We start from the raw sequence: 21,141 nt of genomic DNA on the forward strand, positions 1-21,141 counted from the left end.
GGGGATGGTATTAGATACCGAAAATGAAAAATCCCCAAGATAATGTGGCCTGGGAAAAGGGGGTGAAAAAGAAGGCCATGCACTCACAGCCTTCATCTCCCAAGACAAAGGTTTTCTGGATACCGACTGCAGACAGGGAGAAAGTGTTTTATTACCCCTAAAATGACAGTATCTAAAAGGCAGTAATCCCCTTCAAAAACAGATTCTCTCCAGACACTGCAGACCCTCAACCCAGGTTAAATTCCTAAGCCCTCAGACTAACACTTTCACTGATTAATAGAACAGACCCCCGAATCCTGAGTGCCCAAGAAAAACTGATATGCTCATTAGACCAATCCTCACAATAACCTATATAAAACCAGTGTGAGCTCATGGCCCACAAACGACGGAGGCCGGAGATGGGAAGCAAACCTCAGATTAGCAAGTTCTCCTTTATTCTGCAGCGAAGTCCATGGATCAGGCATGGGAGGGCCCATTTTCTGGGTGTGGAGCTGGCCCCCAGGTTATAGAAGGAGTCTGGGTTTTACAATTTCTTTGGAGACTGCAGACATGCAGTTTTGACAGCTGGGGCTAGTTGTACAGGTTAGAACCTTAACTTAGGAAGGTAGTTGTAAAAAGGTTGAAACTCATTATCTGGGGAGATAGGAGTCCAGATCCTGAGGAATGAGTACTCAAATATTGCCCATTGTTTTACTTTTTCTGAGATTCATTGTTTCCCAGAATTTCAATATTTTCTGTGCCTCCATTGAGGACTAATTTGTGATGGGGGAAGATCAAAGTCCAGGACCCAGCATTTCAATATTTGCCTTCTTCCTTCAAGATGCACTGGGGCTGGGAAGGTGTAAAGGTTTGCTTTTGGTGGAGATGCTGGGGATGAACCCGAGAAGGGATAAAAGTTTGCTTTTCCCTCAGGGCCCATCTTTATGGGAAAGGATGTCTGGGAGATGTTTAATGTTTGGTCAGTTTCCCCTCCCTCCTCCCAAGCCACACTGTCCCTCCATTTTTCTTGGGGAGCTCTCTTGTAGGAATATTATTTTCCATAGTCCTTTACTCAGTCCCTTCCTTTGTTCGGTAGCTCATTTTCCACCAGGAAAGTGGGTCCACCAATGCCATTTCATCCCTGCATCCCATGTTCCTGTGAGAAACTTTGTTCCTGAATAAATAGTTGAGATGATTCATGAGGTTTGCATCCTGCCTGGTCTTTTTGTGCTAACAGATGGGAATGGGAAAGACAGAATGAATCAGACATAACTTTCGTATGTTCATATACAAATACACGACCAGTGAAACTCCACAACACATACAGCCATGGAATGGGAAGTTATATTCCATGTATGCGTGATATGTCAAAATACATTCTACTGTCATGTATAACTAAAAAGAACAAATATAAAAATTTTTTAAAGTATTATTTTGAGACAATCTTACTAAGTTGCCCAGACTGGTCTCCAACTTGTGATCCTCCTGTCTCAGCCTCCCAAGTAACTAGGATTATAGGCATGCACCACTATGCCCAGTCCAAATGAATTTTTAATCCCTGGAAAGATCAGAGTTGATCTTTGGACAAACCACATGGTTAAGAAACCCCGGCCATTGGTTGGTGGGGTGTGTGTGGGCATGAGATTTGTGAACCAACAGGGTCCCAGCAGGAAGATAATGGCATGCTCCTGCTCAAGTTCATATGGGCTATTCCAGAAAGTTAAACAAACAAAAGAATCATTTGCAAAAAAAGTGGGCAGGGACTAGGGAAACCTCCAGAGCTGATACAGTATCCGAAGACTGGTGCCAGAGGGGAGTTTTTTTTTCACCTGCAGGCAGGAGGTACAAAAGGAAGGAACAAATTCTGGGGAGACAGCTACCCTGAGAGGAACTTTGACCCTGGCAACTGTACAGGAGGGAGCTGGGGGAATCAGCACCCTGATCTTACCTCCTCCCCCATCTCCTGGGGGACACCCCTCTATCTAAATCCTACTGGAAGCCAGAGACCATGGGGACAGGAGGCAACAGGGTCAGCTCCCCAGGGCATGGAGCAGGGCTGGGCAAGACAGAGAAGGGCGTGGGGGCAAATGATGCCTGGAACCATTTTCTTCCCAAATCTTTTTTTAGAAGCAACACAGGAGCCAGTTGACCCAGGAGACATGGTGGTGGGCACAGAGAACTGGGCACCTGAGAAGAAACAAAGCGGCCGGTAGCTGTGGCGCATGCCTGCAATCCCAGTGACAGGAATCTGTCGCAGGAGGATTGCAAATTCTAGGCCAGCCTCGGTAACTTAGTGAGACCCTGTCTCAAAATTTGAAAAAGTAGGGGGCAGGGGATGTAGCTCAGTGGTGAAGCACCACCAGGTTCAATCCACCTGCTAGCTCGCCCTTCACTGTAACCCACCCCTGTGTCATGTACCCTTAGTCTCCCCCATAGCTGAAATGGCCAGGAAGCTCCAGCCGGTAGGTACTGAGCTGCCAAATCTGTGTGAGGCACACCAGTCATGGCTGCATAAAATCCAGCATCTGCGACGTGGAGGCGCCACTTAAAACAGTATCAGCAGATCCACAGCCTTCCTGGCCACTTCACCCCTCGAAGCTTCTTAACCACCCTATTTACATATCAGCCTCTGCTGGACCCCATGCTAAATGCTCTTTGAATGTGATCTACCGGGATCTTCAACACAACATGACAGGGAGACTCCGCAGTCCCATTTTCTGAATGAAAAAAATGAAACTCAGTGAAGAGTGACTTGCCCCAGGTCCTGCAGAGATTAAATGGCAAAGCTTGACGGACAGACCCGCAGGGCTGGCTCCCTTGCTTCCCCAGATGAATCAGCAAAACTGACTCTCAAGGGATGTGAAGAAATATTCCTTCTCACAGTGCCAAGCCTTTGCCTACTCTGCATGTGATGAACCATCTCTCCAATCCCGAGGTGATGCCTCAAGTCTGCCTCTGCCTGGAACATCCTCCCCTTTTACCAGAAACATCTACTTCCAGGACTCACATCCAGGATGCCATACCTGAATCCCCACACTTGATCAGGAGTCTCTTCTGGGCCCACAAAGGCCCTCAGGATTTTTCTGTCACAGCTTGGATGATTTGCCTGTTTGTTCCCTTCAGTCAATTTATTTATTTTACATTTATTCATTGAACCCAGGGCCTGCTAGAAATGCTAAAACAAAACAAAACAAAACCATGCTGAGCTACATTCCCAGCCCTCTTCATTTGAGACAGTCTGATTAAATTGCCCAGGCTGACCTTGAATTTGTAATCCTCCTGCCTCAACCTCCTGAGTAGCTGGGATTACAGGTGTAAGCCACCACACCTGGCTCCCCTTCATAGTCTTGAGCATTCTGGGCTGGCAGTGCTTTCTCTCTCGTGGACTTATGTGTTCATTTTCAGTGCTGAGCTAGGTTCTTTCTCTAGATAGAGCTCAGAAAATTGTCGGTAAATAAATGAGAGAAAATAATTTCATGGGGAGTGTTCAAAATTCTCAGTCCCAGTTCAGAAGTTAGATAAGGATTGATCTAGAACAGTCTGAATAGAGTGCTGGGGTAAGGTATAGGAGGCCACTGGCTATATCAGGTGACCCCCTTTAGTTTCCAGACAGGGGAAAAGGGAAGAACAGTATTCTAGGCAGCCATAGGAGCTGCACCATTTTTTCTTTTTTCAACTCCTTTTTAGTTATAGAGAACACAATACCTTTATTTTCCTTTCCCCCTTTTTTTTTTTTTTTTTGGCAGTGCTGGGGATTGAACCCAGGGCCTTGTGCTTGCAAGGCAAGCACTCTACCAACTGAGCTATATCCCCAGCCTAATACCTTTATTTTATTTTATTCATGTTATGTGGTGCTGAGGATCGAACCCAGTGCCTCATACACGAGAGGCGAGCGCTCTACCACTGAGCCACAACCCCAGCCCCAGGAGCTGAACTATTTTTAAAAACCAGTATTTTAATGCCTGATATACCTGAATAGAGCTTCTGACTACAACAGCTTTTGGGCCTCTGAAGACCAGAGAGGCAGAGCCTCCTTCCTGCCTGAGGATGCACAGCCTGGACCTTACCTATTGACTCTGCTGTCCTCCCTACATCCTCCGAAGCAGGACAATCACAGCCACCCCCTCCCCTGCTTCCTCAGACAGCTGCTGTGATTTGAATAACCAAGCAGACTGTTGGATGTCCGGTGGTGACTGATTTGCCTGGCAAACAATGCTCAAGTCCTTTGTCCTGCCAGTCCTGGGGCCATGTTTCCTTCCTCTCTCCGTCCCGCAGAGCTGTCTAGGATCTTTTCCCCATGCTTGATCCTCTCTCTGAGTCTTATTGCTTCCCAACTACTGTTTATCTGTCTCTGGAGGCTGAAGAGTTCCCTCAGGAACCTGGCCTTCAAAAAGGGGGATGAATGGCAGGCCTTGGATACAGGTAACTAGAGTCAGCAAAGTCTACTCCCTGGGTTCGTCACAAAATTTGCATAAAGAGAAAGAGGTTCCTCCATGGCATCCCCCTCCCTTCCCACCTGGGATAGTTGCCCTGGGCTGAGGTCTGACAGCAGGTGGAGGAGGAAACTCTGCATGTGAGGAACCATCTCTCCATTCCCGAGGTGATGCCTCGAGTCTTCCTGGTGAGGAGTCGGCGTCCACAACCACCTAACTGGGGCCACCTGCCTGACCAGCTCCGGGGAGATGCCTATGTTCCAGGTGGGCCCCTCACTGTGTCTGGGGATAAGGGGCCGGCGAAGAGGCAAGGCGTCACCACCATGTTTCTCTCCTCAGACTGCAGCAGCCTGGCAGTGCCACCCGCACACCATCCTTCTCGCCTTGGGGACCCTTGGGCAGTGGTGAGTCTGCAGCTGACCCACAGACCCCAGTTGTTTTGCCCCTTACTCCTGGTCGTGTTTGCACGTGCCCTTCAACCTCAAGATGTTTTCTCTCCTGGGAATGCTACTCCTTATCCTCGAATGAGCTCAGTTAGGTCTCAATTAAGCCCCATATTCCCAGGGTAGACAGCTGCAGATGGTGCCCCAGAGATCTCTATGTCCAAGCGGGGCAGAAAAGGATTCCAGGGAACAAGTGGATGGTGGTTCATTTTTATGTCAGAACATGGGACAAGGTGATAAGAGGATAGGAACTAAGAGGCACTGGCTTCTCTCAGGAGTATTTCAGCTGTGCATGCAAGAATGAAAGAACTAGCCAGAATGCAAATGTGATAAAGGTTATTTCAGTATTTATTGTGAGCCAGGTACTGAAGCATTTAGCAATGGTAAGATAAAAATCCACTTTAATGGATCTTAATTTCTGGTGTGGGCTGAGGACAGACATAAAACTAAAAAAGTATGTTGGAAGATGACACTTGCTATAGAGAAATGCCAAGCAAGGTAAGAGTGATGGGGTTTGGATAGGAAAGGCCTTGGCGAGAGGGTGGCATGTGTTTGCACTGATCAGACTCCAGCCTTCCTCATCCTATGCTTCTGGGTACTTCATACTTAAATACCGAGTAACAAAGGCTGGGCAGGGTCCAGTTAGAGGTGCTAACTTCTGCATCCTTTTGGCAGCCCATGCAGGGAACCCTGACCTCTGCTCCCAGGGGCCCTGGGACACTTGGCTGCCCTCTCTGCCCCAAAGCCTTCCCACTGCAGCGCATGCTGACTCGGCACCTCAAGTGCCACAGTCCGGCTCGCCGCCATGTGTGCCGCTGTTGTGGCAAGGGCTTTCACGATGCCTTCGATCTCAAGCGCCACATGAGGACTCACACTGGTGAGCAGTGGCAAGAACTGGGAGGAGCTTCTGGGCCAGGTGGGATGGTGACAGAATGAAGGCAGGTGCCCTGAATGTGGAATTCCCAGTGTTTTATGTACCTAGGGTAGGGACACCGGTAACAGGAGGCTTGAGACGTGATGCACCTCAGACCCCCCCCCCCAGCAAGTGAGTGTAAGGTGATGCCACAGTAGGGTCTGGTGGTGGAGAGATTATGGCCACAGAATTCAGGTCCCAGATTGCAGGGTGCTAATAAACACCTCTCACCTTCCTCCCTGGGGTAAGGAATTTTCTAGGGAGGGATGGTGGTCACAGGGGTCTGGCCGATGTTTATACTGGGGGAGGGAGCAAATGGGTCATAAATAGGAGCTTGATGAGTTTGGAATAGGGACAGGAAATGCTCAATTTTGGAGAGAAAGGTGGCAAACCTTTAGTTATATGGCCATTTCCCTGCCCAACTCTATGCCTCCTTTTCACAGGAATCCGGCCATTCCGTTGTGGAGCCTGCGGTAAAGCATTTACCCAGCGATGCTCCCTGGAAGCACATCTTGCCAAGGTGCACGGGCAGCCAGCCAGCTATGCTTACCGTGAGCGCAGGGAGAAGTTGCACGTGTGTGAGGACTGTGGATTCACCAGTTCACGGCCCGATGCCTATGCACAGCACCGCACCCTGCATGGGGCCACCTGAGTGAGACTGTACCAGCATCCTACCCGTGAAGCAAATAAATACAGGAAACACACAAACAGAACCTGGCATTTATTATAATAAAGAGGGAGGGGTCACTCGGTCCAGCGGTGGCCACAATGTGGGGCAGTGCACACATAGTACAGGCGCATGGCGTCCTGGCAGAAAGGATGCATGGTTAGAAGGTTCTGGAGCCTGGGGAGTACAGCATAGGACCCTCCACCCAGCAGGGCCTCATCGGAAAAGAAAAGCCAAGGGAACTTTCCCAATTGTAAGGGTACACACAGCCCAGGATTCAGGGAAGGGCAGGATTCCCAATATTGATATCTCCGACCACAGGAAAGGACCAAGCCCCAGGTTCCCAGGAAACTTTGCTGCCACTCACCTCAGCCCGGGCACTATGTGACTGGAAGAACACCGCCTCCTTGTGGCCGCACCTGAAGGAATGGTACAGTCCCTCAGTTTAATACCTTTCCCACCTCTCTCCAGCACTCAGTAGGACAAGCCATGCTCCCGCCCCAATGCTACGTGCACGCTCACTTCTGGCATGGGTGGTCCTCGGTCCGCGGCAATGTGGGGTCTTGGGACACATCAGCAATGATCTGGGTCAGTTCGCTGCAGGAATGCGGAGGTGAATAAATATGCTCAGAGTGGGCCTCATAAGACAACAAACACCCTTGTCCCCAGTCCCTGGTCTCGACACTCACTCCACTTCGTGCGTGATTTTGTTGACGTAGATGCAGCTGTTATCGGCTTCCTGCTGGTAATCACAATTCCGGCACTGCGAGAGAGCGAATGTGGCGGGAAGCAGGGGACGGATCACCAAGAGATTGGGGGTCACCAAAAGGATGGGAGGGTAGGGAGAATGCCGGAGGGATTTACGGGCAGGATGGAGTCAACTCCGGGATGGACAAGACAAGAAAGTGATAGCAGGCGAGACCAGTACACCTCGGAAGTGAACAGGGAGTGTATGTGTCATACAGAGTAGCACGAAGTCATGAGGGGAAGCGGTGGGCGGCTGGAGACCTCGGGGGAGGCCTGCAAGCTCGCACTCACCGCATAAAGCAGAATGCGGTTCTCCTTGTCTTCCTTGGGGTACAACATGTTGTTACTGTAGAGAGGGGGAAGTCAGAGGTCAGCCCTTGAGCCAGTCCTTGTTCCCCTTCCGCACCTGCTTCCCCTTCTCACCATTCCTGGCAGAATCGAATACCCACGAAGCCCGGCTCGTACGTCCCGTCTGGCTCCATGGCGACTCACTGCCCGCCAAGCCTTCTGCACTTGCTCCGCCGCGCTACAGGTCGCGGAAAGGGTCAGGCCAAGTAGCAGCGCCAAAGAGGGGCGGAGCCGCGCACGTGTACAAGCTGTCGGTAGCCTGTGCTCATCTCTCTAGGCGCTTAGGTTTGGCCGATTGCTTCCCTCGTTTTTTTTTTTTTTTTTTTTAACTATCCTATGGTAATTGCTTCCGATTTCGGGACTTCGCCTCCCCAGCTTACAGAATACGATGGATATAGTACAAAACCCGGGAATATGATGCGCAAAGTAACCCCCAAGGTACAGGGCATAAATGGAAGAAGCCATCACTCTGTTTGGATCCAGGCCATTACACACGCGCAAAGCTTACCCTTCGCGGATTGGGACTCCTGCCAGTCCTTCCTCCCAGCTTCAGCCTCTGCCCGACCTGGCCGTTTCCCGTGCGGCTATTGGAAGAACTGTGAACTATGGAAGGCCTCTCGGGATTGGCTGGGTCTACCCAAGAATGAGGGAGAGGCCTCTTCCTGGCGGTGGAGAAGGGACGACGGCGATTGGTGGATCCTAAAAGCGGGAGCGTATGGATTGGCCTGGTCCCGGAGCGGGGGGCGGGGCTGATATCCCAGAAGCAGCGGCGGCGGAGCCGGTGTGAGACGGCTGAACAGGGCTTGCGGGTCACTGCAGGGCGCGGCGAAATGGAGGTGGCGGGGATATCGGCGCCCACAGTGACTGTTTTCATCAGCAGCTCCCTTAACAGCTTCCGCTCTGAGAAGCGGTACAGCCGGAGCCTCACCATCGCTGAGTTCAAGGTGTGGCTGGAGGGCGGGGTCTAGAGGGGTGGGGCAAAGAAAATGCGGGGTTTCCCGAAGATGGGGAGGGGCCTGAAGGTAGGGGGCGGGGCTAGAGATCTCTGGTGTTGCAGAAACTGGGGACCCGACTCTGCAGATGGGGCAGGAGAGAATCTGAGATTCCAGGGAGTAGGGGCGGGGCCAGAGAAAAAATAGATGCTCCAGAAGGCAGGAGTAAGAGCAGAGGAGGTGGGGCCGGCAAGGCCCCTCAGGACCCCCTCCGCCCTGGGTGTTGGGGTCTTTTGGAGAAGACAGGATGGGGTGATGGTTGTTGTTAAGAGGAGGCGGAGCCTCAGGGCAGATGATGGGATCGCTGACATCCTTTCTCCTCATTCCCACAGTGTAAACTGGAGCTGGTGGTGGGCAGTCCTGCTTCGTGCATGGAACTGGAGCTGTATGGAGTTGATGACAAATTCTACAGCAAGTTGGATCAGGAGGATGCACTGCTGGGCTCCTATCCTGTAGACGATGGCTGCCGCATCCACGTGAGGCCACCCTAGCTGGGAATCCCATACCTCATTCATTCATTTATTCAACAAATATTTGCTGTGCTTTGCCCTGTGTAATAACCCATGTAGGCCCTATCCTCATGGTGTCCCAAGTCCAGCACAGGCAGACACTAATAGATGGTGGCAGTCCATAGTGGTCTGGGCTAGGATAGTGAGAGCTCAGGGAACTGGGGGTACTCAGAAATGATGCTTGACTCCACCTGGAAGTTTCAAAAAGAGCTTCCTGGAAGAAGGCACATTTGAGCAAAGGGGTCGGAGGGGCATGCCAAGTGTCCATCCAAAAAGTGTAGAGTTCTAGAGCATAAGGTGAGCCACTGTGAGCAATACAGCTAGACAAATTGGGAGAAGCTAGAACACAGAGAATGTCCTTGTGCCAGTGTTGTTCTTTCTCTCCTCAACATTTTCCTCTCCCACCTGTCTTCACCTGCCACATTGCTCCTTAGACATCCCAGGTGAACTCTACTTTAGGGCCTTTGCATGTACTGTATTATATGTATTATATTTTTTCCATGAATAATTATCTCTTTATATGTCCACATGGCTTCCCCCTTCCTTCTTATATTTATTTAAAATGTCATATTTTGCCTGGCACGATGGCATGTGCCTGTAATATCAGCAACTCTGGAGGCTGAAGAGGAGGATCGCAAGTTCAAGAGCAGCCTCAGCAATTTAGTGAGGCCCCTTAGCAATTTAGTGAGACCCTGTCGCAAAATTAGTAAATAAAAGGGTTGGGGGTATAGCTCAGTGGTAAAGTGCCCCTAGGTTCAGTCCCCAGTACCAAAAATAAGGTCACATTTCAAGTGACACCTTTGCCTGCCTAAAATGGAATTATAATTTCATCCCTTTTCCCCCTCTTTGTTCTGTATTTTGGATTTTTTAATTTTTTGTTTTGACACAGGGTCTTACTAAGTTGTCCATCTGGCTTTGAACTTGGAATCCTCCTCCCTCAGCCTCCCAAGGAACTTGGATTACAGATGTATTGCCATCGCATCCAACTATATTTCAAATTTTTGCTGTTAGTTCATTTCACCCTCTGACATACTCTGGATTTTTCTCATTTGTCTGGTTTATTTCGTCTCCCGTATTTGAGTGTCCAGGAGAGTGGAAATTTTCATCTCTCTGGTTCATTGCTGTGTCCCCAGCATCTAAAACAATGCGTGGCACAGAGGATACTCAGTGAATCATTGTTGAATGATGAATTGACTCCATAAGACCAGGAAGCCAAGTACAGGGGCACACACCTGTATCCCAGCAACTTGGGAGGCTGAGGCAGGAGGATTGCAAGTTCAAGGCCAACCTCAGCAACTTAGTAAGACCCTGTCCCAAAATAAAAAATAAAAAGAGGGCTGGGGAGATAGCTCAGTTGGTAGAGTGCTTACCTTTCAAGCACAAGGCCCTGAGTTCGATCCCCAGTACCGCAAAAAAAAAATAAATAAATAAAATAAAAATAAAAATAAAAAGATCTGAGGATGTTGCCCGCCCCCCCCCCCAAAAAAAAGACCAAGAAGATCGTATGATTATCCCCATTTTGTAGAAGACAAAACTCAACTTCAGGATGGAATTTACTTTCTTAAGCATGAACTGTTGATGGTTGCTATTTATTTTTTTGGGTGCAGGGATCGAACCCAGGGCCTTGTGCTTACAAGGCAAGCACTCTACCAACTGAGCTATCTCCCCAGCCCCATGAACTGTTGATGGAACTTTTCCTTTGGTCATGTGCCCATAGTACTGGTTATTTATTTTCTGTTCTTTGTTATTCAATAATTGTTCATTGAACATCTATATCCCTGTTTTAGCTGTGTTCAGTGTGTGATGTAGATGTTAGCCAAATGATCACAGGAGCAAATATGAAAGTCAGTTTTAGATGAGGGCCTTGCAGGAGATCCTGGAGCTGGGAGACACTCTGCTGGCATATCTGACCCATCAGTGAGGTCTGGGAGGATTCCTGGAGCAGGTGCTGCTTGATCAGAGACCTACAGAAAAGGGAAAAAGGTGCTCCAGCAGGAGGGCACAGCACATGCAAACACCCTGAGGTGGGAGGGAGCACAGTGGGTGCCAGGGACTGTGGGGGAAGGAAGTAGAAGCTGGGAAGGAACCTGAACCTGCTCTGATTCAGGTGTTCACAGGCTGCCTTGGACTGCAGGTAGGGAGCAGACTGGGGGACAGAAGGAGTGCTACAAGAGTCCAGATGAAGTCATGAGGCTAGGACTATAGTGGGTATGAGTCGGGACTCTGCTGGGCCCACAGAACTGAGACTTGGGGTTGACCAGGCAGCCACAGCCTAGGGATGCAAGTGAGTCATTCATGAGCGGTGGCACCCTCAGTCAGGAGGGTTTCACACCTATGTGATTCAGGAATCTCCCAGGCCACAAGGACAGTGTCCAGAGTTGGAACCTCTGGGAATTTGGGGTTTTTTTCTAAAATTCCTTTTCTGTTGGTAAATATCAGCTGCATGCACTGCTGAAAATAACAGATCTTCAAACTTTAAAAACTTCATGACAGAGGGAATAGATTCTTAGTGATCCTTGATCCAGAGGTAAGGACCATTTTCATTTTGCCATGTTAGCCTAGTGGTTTAGGCCAAACACTTTGGAGTTGTCCTTGATCCCTCTTTTTCCCTCTCTCCCACATCCCATCTGTCACAAACCCTGTTGATGCCACCTACAAAATCATCCAAAATCTAAATTCTTCCCCCACTCTCAACTGCACTCACCCTGGTCCAGCCTGCACCCCCTCTCACCTGGATACCCCGGGAGCCTCCTCCCTGGCCTCTCTGCTCCCATCCCTACCCCAGCAGTCTGCAGCAGAGGGAACCTATGAACCCCTGGGCCATATGAGAGCCATCTCTTCACCACACTCCAGGTAAAACCCAAAGTCTACAATGATCTGTTGTCTTGCCCGTTCTTCCACTGACTCCCTTCACTGCACCGACACTGACCTCTCCTCCTCCAGAAGGTCAAGGATGTGTCTGACTCTGGCTTTCACACCTGCTGCTCCTTCTCATCCTTCAGGCTTTGGCTCAGACATCCCCTCCTTTTGATTTTTTTTTTTTTTTTTTTTTTTTTTTTTTGCGGTGCTGGGGATTGAACCCAGGGCCTTGTGCTTGTGAGGCAAGCACTCTACCAGCTGAGCTATCTCCCCAGGCCCATCCCCTCCTTTTGAAAGCCTGCCCTGACCACCTTCCCATGCTCCTTTATCTTCTTTCTTTGTCGTCTTTTTCTCTCCAGCCCTGGCCATCAAGTGATATTTAGTACATGTATCTGAAACACCATGGCATGGTGGTTGGTCCCCTGCCGCCACCATGCTACCAGCAGAATAAGCACTGCCCGACCAGAGAGGTTATCTATTTTTTTTTTTTTAATTTATTTTTATTGTAAACAAATGGGATACATGTTGTTTCTGTTTGTACATGGAGTAACAGCATACCATTTGCATAATCATACATTTATATAGGGTAATGATGTTTGATTCATTCTGTTATTTTTTCCTTCCCCTCCACCCCTCCCACCCCTCTTTTCCCTCTATATAGTCCCTCCTTCCTCCATTCTTGCCCCCCTCCCACCCCCCATTATGTATCATCATCTGCTTATCAGTGAGATCATTTGCCTTTTGGATTTTTGAGATTGGCTTATCTCACTTAGCATGATATTCTCCAGTTTCATCCATTTGCCTGCAAATGCCATAATTTTATTATTCTTTATAGCTGAGTAATATTCCATTGTATATATATACCACAGTTTCTTTATCCATTCATCAATTGAAGGACATCTAGGTTGGTTTCAGTCTGGCTATTGTGAATTGAGCAGCTATGAACATTGATATGGCTGCATCTCTGTAGTATGCTCATTTTAAGTCCTTTGGGTATAGGCCAAGGAGTGGGATAGCTGGGTCAAATGGTGGGTCCATTCCAAGTTTTCTAAGGAATCTCCACACTGCTTTCCAGAGTGGCTGCACTAATTTGCAGCCCCACCAGCAATGTATGAGTGTACCTTTTTTCCCCACATCCTCTCCAACACCTATTGTTGCTTGTATTCTTGATAATCGCCGTTCTAATTGGGGTGAGATGGAATCTTAGTGTAGTTTTGATTTGCATTTCTCTTACTACTAAAGATGGTGAACATTTTTTCATATGTTTGTTGATTGCTTGTAGATCTTCTTCTGTCAAGCGTCTGTTCATATCCTTAGCCCATTTGTTGATTGGGTTATTTGTATTCTTGGTGTAGAGTTTTTTGAGTTCTTTATATGTTCTGGAAATTAGTGCTCTATCTGAAGTATGAGTGGCAAAGATATTCTCCCACTCTGTAGGCTCTCTCTCTGCATTGCTGATAGTTTCCTTTGCTGAGAGAAAGCTTTTTAGTTTGAATCTATCCCAGTTGTTGATTTTTGCTTTTATTTCTTATGCTATGGGAGTCCTGTTAAGGAAGTCTGATCCTAAGCCAACAAGGTGAAGATTTGGACCTACTTTTTCTTCTATAAGATGCAAGGTCTCTGGTCTGATTTCGAGGTCCTTGATCCATTGTGAGTTGATTTTTGTGCAGGGTGAGAGATAGGGGTTTAGTTTCATTCTATTGCATATGGATTTCCAGTTTTCCCAGCACCATTTGTTGAGGTTATCTATTTTTACACCACGTTCCCAGTGCCCAGCTCAGAGCCTACTGGGAGCCTTTGGAGCGAGTGGTTGAATATTTGGAATAGCCCAAGAAGAGGGGTTCTGGAGATTGGGGCCATCCTGGGAAGGTCCCAGAGTCCCAGAGAGGACAAATGTACTGCCTAGAGGGCTATGAGCCAGGTCTGATCTCTGCAGTTAGATCCAGTGACTTCAGGGCCATCAGTGATATGGATGCTAGTGTGTAGGGTACATCTAGGGGCAGTGCATCCTCCAAGGGTTTGCATGGGGATTAGAAAGGGGATATGGCCAGGGCCCTGGGTTCAATCCCCAGCACCGCAAAAGAGAAAAAAAAAAAAAAAAAAGAAAGAAAGGGGTATGGCCTGTGTAGATACCTACTCTTGTCCCTCCTCCTGGGCTCAGGAAAAACTGGAGTGTGTAGAATGCTCTAGCATGCAGCTGCACACCAGCATCCCAGGCCTTCCTGGCTTGACTGATACCTGCTGACCCCCCTTTCCTCACCACAGGTCATTGACCACAGTGGTGCCCACCTTGGAGAGTATGAGGACGTGTCCAAAGTGGAAAAATTCGAGCTCTCACAAGAAGCCTATGACCAGAGGCCAGGTACAGAACACATGGGATGGAGTGGGTGAGGGCGTGTGGGGACCAGTAGGAATGCCTGTGTAGTGCTCAGCCAGGTGGGAGAGAGAGGGCCACCACAGGGAGTCAGCAGCTGGGGAGAGGACTTGGGAAGATGAAGGAAGGGGTGAGGTTGATTGTGGTGACATATGAAGGCATGGGACAGCAGTTGAGACAGACAAGGCATGGAGTGGGAGTGGGGACTCAGAGTGGGGACTCAGGTATGGGGGTGCAGATGAGGGCCCAGGAAGGTGAATGGGGCCTGTGGGGAATGCAAGAGGCTGGTTTGTGGGGGACAGTCAGGGCCAGATGGAGGCATGGGGTGGGGCAGATGGGGTATAGGGACAGAATGTAGTGGGCCATGGAGAGGACAGAGCAGAATGGCAGTCAGTGCAGGCATCTGCTGATGGATCAGAATGTGTGGTGTGGTGGGACTGGGTGAAGGTGAACGTGAGACTGGAGGGATATGTAAGAAGACGGGGTCATGTTGCTAGGCCCCCAGTGACCCAGGGGGCGGAGGCAGGAGAATGGCAAGTTTGACGCCAGCCTCAGCAAATGGAGAACCTATCTCAAAAAATAAAAAAGACTGGGATGTGGCTCAGTGATAAAGCAGTGCCCCTGGGTTAATTCCTCAGTACGGAAAAAAAAAAAAAGAAGAAGAAGATGGGGTCATGTGAAGGACTGGAGGTGGGTGGCATCCTTTTAGCTTAGTTTCTAGATTGTAGGAAGACCCCAGGAGTCATGGGGAAAGGCCAAAGCTATGGTAGGAGACTTGAGCTTGGAGACAGCTTTCGGACACTTAGAAGAAATACTCCATGAATATTGACCCCTTGTGACTGGAATGTTATCTGAAGAGGCCAGAGACACAGCCCCAGATACCAGGTCTGACCCTGTCCCCCACCCTGCCCACAGACACAGTTCGCTCCTTTCTGAAGCGCAGCAAGCTAGGCCGATACAGTGAAGAGGAGCGAGCACAGCAAGAAGCCGAGACCAACCAGCGCCTCACCGAGGAGAAGGCCCAAGCCAGCACCATTTCTGTGGGCAGCCGCTGTGAGGTGCGGGCACCTGGGCAGGCCTGTCGCCGGGGCACTGTCATGTATGTAGGTATGTAGCTCACAGGATTCCTGGATCCCAAGGCTGGGAGAGATACCATTCATTCATTCAGTAGAGTCTCTGTGACCTTATGCTTTGTCCTGAGGTAGGTAGTGTCAGGGACCTGGCATTCAAGGAGATTCCAATCCAGCAGGGAAGAGAGACCCATCAGCTGACAGTGACAACCCAGAGCATTGATGGTGGGGAAGTGAGATACACAGAAAAAATTCATGGATCACACAACTCACTCATTTAAGTGCATAGTTCACTAGTTTTTAGTATGTTCAGAGAATTGTGCCACCGTCACCTTAGTCAATTTTGAATCTTTCCATTATCTCCACAGGAAATCCTATAACCATTATCAGCCTTTCCCCATTCCTGAAACCTTACCTCCCCAGCCCTAGCCCACCACTAATCTATATTCTGTGTAGATTTGCCTTTCTGGATGTTTCCTATGAAAAGAATCATAAATATGCAGTCCTTGGATGTACTCACATAACAGTGTTTTCAAGGTTCACCCATATTGTGCATGTATCAGTACTTTGCATTATACAGATATACTATGTTTTATTTATTCATTCATCAGTTGATGAACATTTGGGTCATTTCCACTCTGGCTATTATGAATTATGCTGTTATGAACATTCTTATATAGTAAGCTTTTGCATGGACATGTTCTCATTTCTCTATACCTGAGAGTAGAATCTGTGTTTATGGTAATTCTGTGTTTAACCTTTTGAGGAACTGCCAGACTTTTCCACAGCGGCTGCACCATTTTATATGTCCACCAGCAGAGTTCCAATTTCTTCACATCTTCACCTGCACAATTATTATCTATCATTTTTATTCTAGTTATTCTGATGGGTGTGAAGTAGAACATCATGTTTTTGATTTGCATCTTTTTGATAGCTAATGATGTTGAGCATCATTTCATGCCTTCTTGGCCATTGGTACATTTTTTTTGGAGAAATGTCTAGTCTGTTCCTTTGCCCAATTTTTAATGGGGTTGTTTTGCTTTTTGTTGTTGACTATGCATAATTTCCTAGGATTGCCCTAACCAGGTACCACACACAGAGTGACAACAGAAATAGATTTCTCAGAGCTCTTTCTGGAGACTAGAAGTTCAAGGTCAAATGTCAGTGTTTATTCTGAGGCCTCTCAGAGGGGTGGCAGTGCCATCCCCCCTTAGGTTTTTCTGTGTCTGGAGGTACTAGGGATTGAACTAAGGGTACTCTACTACTGAGCCACATCCCCAATACTTTTTTGTTTGTTTTGAGACAAGGTCTTGCTGAGTTGCTGAGGCTTACCTTGAATGTGCAGTTCTCCTGCCTCAGCCTCTCAAGTCACTGGAATCACAGGCATGTATGACCAAACCCAGCTCCCTTAGGTTTTACAAAGACCTCTTGGTGCTTGGTGTGGTGGTGCACGCCTGTAATCCCAGCGGGTTGGGAGGATGAGGCAGGAGAATCACCAGTTCAAAGCCAGCCTCAGCAACTTAGGGAGGCCCTAAGAACTTAGTGAGACCCTGTCTCTAAATAAAATTTTAAGAAAAGGGACTGGGTATGTAGCTCATTGGTTAAGCACCCCTGGGTTCAATCCTGGTACCACAAAAAAACCCCATAACCTCTTGGCTAGGGGTGCTGAGTGAATAGGGGCAGGGGTGGGAGCGAGGAGATCAGCAAAGCTGCTACCATCTCAGTCCAACAGGAGATAGCAGTGGTGCTGGGTGGAAGCAATCGAGGTAGCAAGGCGTGGGTGGTGCTGGGTGGAAGCAATCAAGGTAGCAAGGAGTGGTTTTAGGGTTGGGGATGTAGCTCAATTGGTAGAGTGCTTGCCTAGCATGCACAAAGTCCTGGATTCAATGCCCAGAATGCAAATTTAAAAAAAAAAGGAGTGGTTTTCACCAGTACAGGCTTTCTTTGATGAGCAAGCACAGATTCCTCGTGAGCTGTGTCCAGAGGTTTCATCAGGATTTCTCCTCTGGGCAGGACTCACAGATTTCAAGCCCGGCTACTGGATTGGTGTTCGCTATGATGAGCCATTAGGGAAAAACGATGGCAGGTAACTATTCCCTTTGAGACATCTGTGTATGTATGTCTGTGAATGCTTATGTGAACGTGAGCCTGTCCATATTGGCATTTTGAGTGGGAGCCCTATGGGATCTTTTGACCACTGCCTCTCCATTATGTTCTGCAGTGTGAATGGAAAACGATACTTCGAATGCCAGCCCAAGTACGGAGCCTTCGTCAAGCCATCAGTTGTGACAGTGGGGGATTTCCCGGAGGAAGACTATGGGTTGGACGAGATGTGACATCCAGGGAAGGGCATCTCCCTGTTCCAGCTCCTATCTCAGCCACTCATTGCCCCTCCCTGTGTGTGTGCCCCTGGCCCTCTGCTCCTGACCTCATTTTAATTTTATTCACCTTTTTCCCTCCCATTGATTTTAGAGATTTGTACATTAAATGCATCAGAAACCTGGGAAGTATGTGGAGAACTCTTATGATTTTGGAAGCAACTGAGAACAGCTGGGTAAATGAGAATTAAATAAGGACCTAGGCAAAACCAAGTTTGGGTAGGATGGAGGCTTTATCCTTGTTTTTGTTTTCCGGTTACTGGGGTTTGAACTCACGAGTGTTCTACCACTGAGCTGCATCCACAGACCTTTATATTTTTATTTTATTTTGAGACACAGATTCTCACTAAGTTGCTTAGGGCCTTGCTAAGTTGCTGAGGTTAGCCTTGAACTTGTGATCCTCCTGCCTCAGCCTCCCTGGTCACAGGGATTACAGGCATACAGTGGCAGTCAGCAAGCCTTTATCCTTCAAGTGATAGCTAAAGGCCTGTGAAATGATTGTTCTTTGTCCTTTGCTGTTTCATATAATGTTCTGCGTGGCTGGGGAGATAGCTCAGTCGGTAGAGAGCTTGCCTTGCAAGCACAAGGCCCTGGGTTCGATCCCCAGCACCACAAAAAAAAAAAAAAAAAAAAAAAAACCTCATATAATGTTCTGCAACTTTAACAAAGAGTCCCCAAATAATAGTGTCTTTTTTTTTTTTTTTTTTTTTTGGGTGCTGGGGATCTAACTCAGGGCTTTGTTCTTACAAGGCAAGTACTCTACCGACTGAGCTACCTCCCCAGCCCCAATAATAGTGTCTTAAACAAGATGAGAGTGTAATTCTTTTTCATACAAAGTCTCATGCAGCCAGGCATGGTAGTGCACACCTGTCATATCACTATAATTCCAGCGACTCAGGAGACTGAGGCAAGAGAATTGCAAGTTCAAGGTTCAGCAACTTAGCAAGGCCCTAAGCAACTTAGTGAGAACCTGTCTCAAAAAATAAAAAGTTACGGGCTGGGGATATAGCTCAGTTGGTAGAGTGCTTGCCTCACGAGCATAAGGCCCTGGGTTCAATCCCCAGCACTGCAAAAATAAATAAATAAATAGTTATGGGGATGTAGCTCAGCAATAGAGCACTCCTGAGTTCAGTCCCCAGTACCAAAATAAATAAATATATTGGGGGCTGGGGGTTGTGACTCTAGCATGTGTAAGGTTCGATTCTTAGCACTACATAGAAATAAATGAAAAAATGAAATGTTTATCAACATCTAAAAAAAAAATTTTTTTTTAAAAAGCTTATATATTGATCACCCCACACTATATCAGGGCTGGTTTCCATCTCCTTGTGTCTTGCTCTCCCTTCTACGCCTTACAGTTCCTACTTCATCAGCTGTAACCATGAGGAAGAAAAGGGGAGGGGAGACCTTTGCCTTTAAGGAAGATGTAAAACTAAAAACTATCCCTAGTTCATAGGTCAGAATTTTTCTACATCGCTACATGTGACTGTAAAGGAGTATGGGAAGTGTAGTCTTTATTTGGGGCAGCCATGTTCCCCAGTCAACTGTCAGAAGCAGGGAGACAGAAGGGATATTGAGGGCCAGCAAGTAATCCTGTCACTGTCCCTGTAGGTGGGAGACCTTACCTATTCACTTAGTATTTTAAAGAGGAAAGAAATCCACAGACTAGAAGTGACATGAAGCCTATCCTCACAGCATTATCAGAACCTGGCAGAGAATATCATATCCTTAGGCATGTGATATGCATATGCAATCAGTGTGTTCTGGGGAACCTGAATTGCACTATGCATGTGTCTGCATGTGCAGTGATAACCCCTCATTAGTTCCTGGGAGGGACTCTTTGTAGGATGGCTATTAATTAGACTCTGCTTAATTATTGTAATTACTTAATTATAACTTCTGGAGACAGGGAAAGCAGCAGCAGGGACAACTACAGTTAAGAATGATGTTAAACTGCCTGCAAGCTGAGGGAATCCTTGAGAAGCTGCTCACATCCCACATACAGCCTGATGTTATTCTGATGCCTGTCATCAAAGTACATGGACATAGCAAAGATACAGAAACACCTCAAACATCTGGATGCTCCCTCAAACACAGGACAGTCACTCAGACAAGAGAATTCACATGCACCCACTGTATACAGATTCTCACACACACTAGGGAGCCACACACACATGCACACAAATCACTCAAAAGAGACTGACATCAAACACCTGGAAGGGATAGATACACTTACATACCTATACTTGCACCCACTTGTATTTATCCCTGGAAGGGATAGATACACTTACATACCTATACTTGCACCCACACAGAGATCGATAAAATTATCCATCTACAAAAAGCAAAGTTATTTTAGAAAAGGATCCCTAGACTTAGAACCCTTTCCTGTCAAGGAGTTGTCAGAGCATTGGAGGAGGTGATCCCAGCTTCCTAACCACTACCTACAAGCAAGTTCAGCTAGTGTGTCCAGAGAATAAGAATCAGCACTGAGGATCTGAGACTCACTTTAAAACTGAGCATCAGAGTACACCTCCATATGATGAGGCCAAAAGAAGGGGCAAGATGGTCATGAACTCCCCATAACTCTGCTGATCACCCAAAAATCATACCTATGAGCTCCAAGTAAGGATCACAAGCATGAAGATTTGCCAAATTGAGGTGGAAGAACTAGACAAACTTTCAAGGTGTGCTTTAACACTCCAGTTGTCAACATGGTAAACTGGCAATGGACAGGATCACGCTGATAATTTCCAAACTGGAAAACTAAACATGCTGTATGAAAGCTTGGGTCATAATTAGAGGTTAGAGACTTACTTTTCAGAATGACCTGGTGCTTAAACTTTATGATATAAGGGTGCCCACAAAAGATGGGGAACGGTGATCAATGTGTTGGCTTAAGGGCTGGAGTGTGTAGCTCAGTGGTAAACACTTGCCTAGCATGTCCAAGGCCCTGGGTTTCATCTCCGACACCACAAAAAAAATGTTGGCATGACACTGGATGCTGTAACAAATAACCTGCTTACACTCAGTCCCATGTAGGTGTTCCGAGTGATTGGTAGTGACTTCCATGTGGTTATTTACACTCCCAAATCCTGTCTTGTGGCTCCACCATTTCTAGGGACTCAAAATTGTCAACTTTGTGCTGGCACATGGGAGAAGACGGTGTGAAGTTTTACCACATTCTTAAAAAAAAATCTGTCCCAGAAATGATCTGTGCATTTTACTTCTGATATTGGTGAGAATTCATCAATCCAGCAGATCCCACATATGAAAAGTGTGCCTTGGAACATATTCCTGGGCGAGGCAGCTTCCTCTCATTCATCTTTACTTAAAAGTTTAAAAAGACCATGAGCTGGGTATGGTGGTGCACAACTGTAATCCCAGCAGTTCTAGAGGCTGAGGCAGGAGGATTGCAAGTAACAAGCA

General features: G+C 47.6%; 3 protein-coding genes across 4 annotated transcripts; 2 read left to right on the forward strand and 1 right to left on the reverse strand.

Annotated features, from left to right (window-relative positions):
* Positions 1-4,582: 4,582 nt before the first annotated feature.
* Ovol3 (ovo like zinc finger 3) lies at positions 4,583-6,461 on the forward strand. Of its 2 annotated transcripts, XM_047527666.1 has the most exons (4): positions 4,583-4,676; positions 4,752-4,816; positions 5,531-5,732; positions 6,212-6,461. In XM_047527666.1, the coding sequence occupies exons 1-4, from the start codon at positions 4,583-4,585 to the stop codon at positions 6,418-6,420; spliced, it is 570 nt and encodes a 189-aa protein (XP_047383622.1). In that variant the 3' UTR covers positions 6,421-6,461. The 2 variants fall into 2 exon arrangements, with proteins under 2 accessions (XP_047383622.1, XP_047383621.1); XM_047527665.1 differs by having other exon boundaries at positions 4,583-4,816.
* A 13-nt stretch (positions 6,462-6,474) lies between these two features.
* Positions 6,475-8,269, reverse strand: Polr2i (RNA polymerase II subunit I). Its single transcript, XM_047527679.1, has 7 exons — positions 8,039-8,269; positions 7,606-7,708; positions 7,474-7,528; positions 7,125-7,198; positions 6,958-7,032; positions 6,803-6,854; positions 6,475-6,575 (listed from the first exon to the last, which is right to left on the reverse strand). The coding sequence occupies exons 2-7, from the start codon at positions 7,662-7,664 to the stop codon at positions 6,513-6,515; spliced, it is 378 nt and encodes a 125-aa protein (XP_047383635.1). The 5' UTR covers positions 7,665-7,708; positions 8,039-8,269; the 3' UTR covers positions 6,475-6,512.
* Positions 8,190-17,838, forward strand: Tbcb (tubulin folding cofactor B). Its single transcript, XM_047527651.1, has 6 exons — positions 8,190-8,474; positions 8,855-8,998; positions 14,156-14,252; positions 15,180-15,371; positions 17,348-17,420; positions 17,556-17,838. The coding sequence occupies exons 1-6, from the start codon at positions 8,361-8,363 to the stop codon at positions 17,668-17,670; spliced, it is 735 nt and encodes a 244-aa protein (XP_047383607.1). The 5' UTR covers positions 8,190-8,360; the 3' UTR covers positions 17,671-17,838.
* Positions 17,839-21,141: the final 3,303 nt, after the last annotated feature.

The sequence above is a fragment of the Sciurus carolinensis genome, chromosome 16, assembly GCF_902686445.1.
Source record: "Sciurus carolinensis chromosome 16, mSciCar1.2, whole genome shotgun sequence".
Lineage (NCBI taxonomy): Eukaryota > Metazoa > Chordata > Mammalia > Rodentia > Sciuridae > Sciurus > Sciurus carolinensis.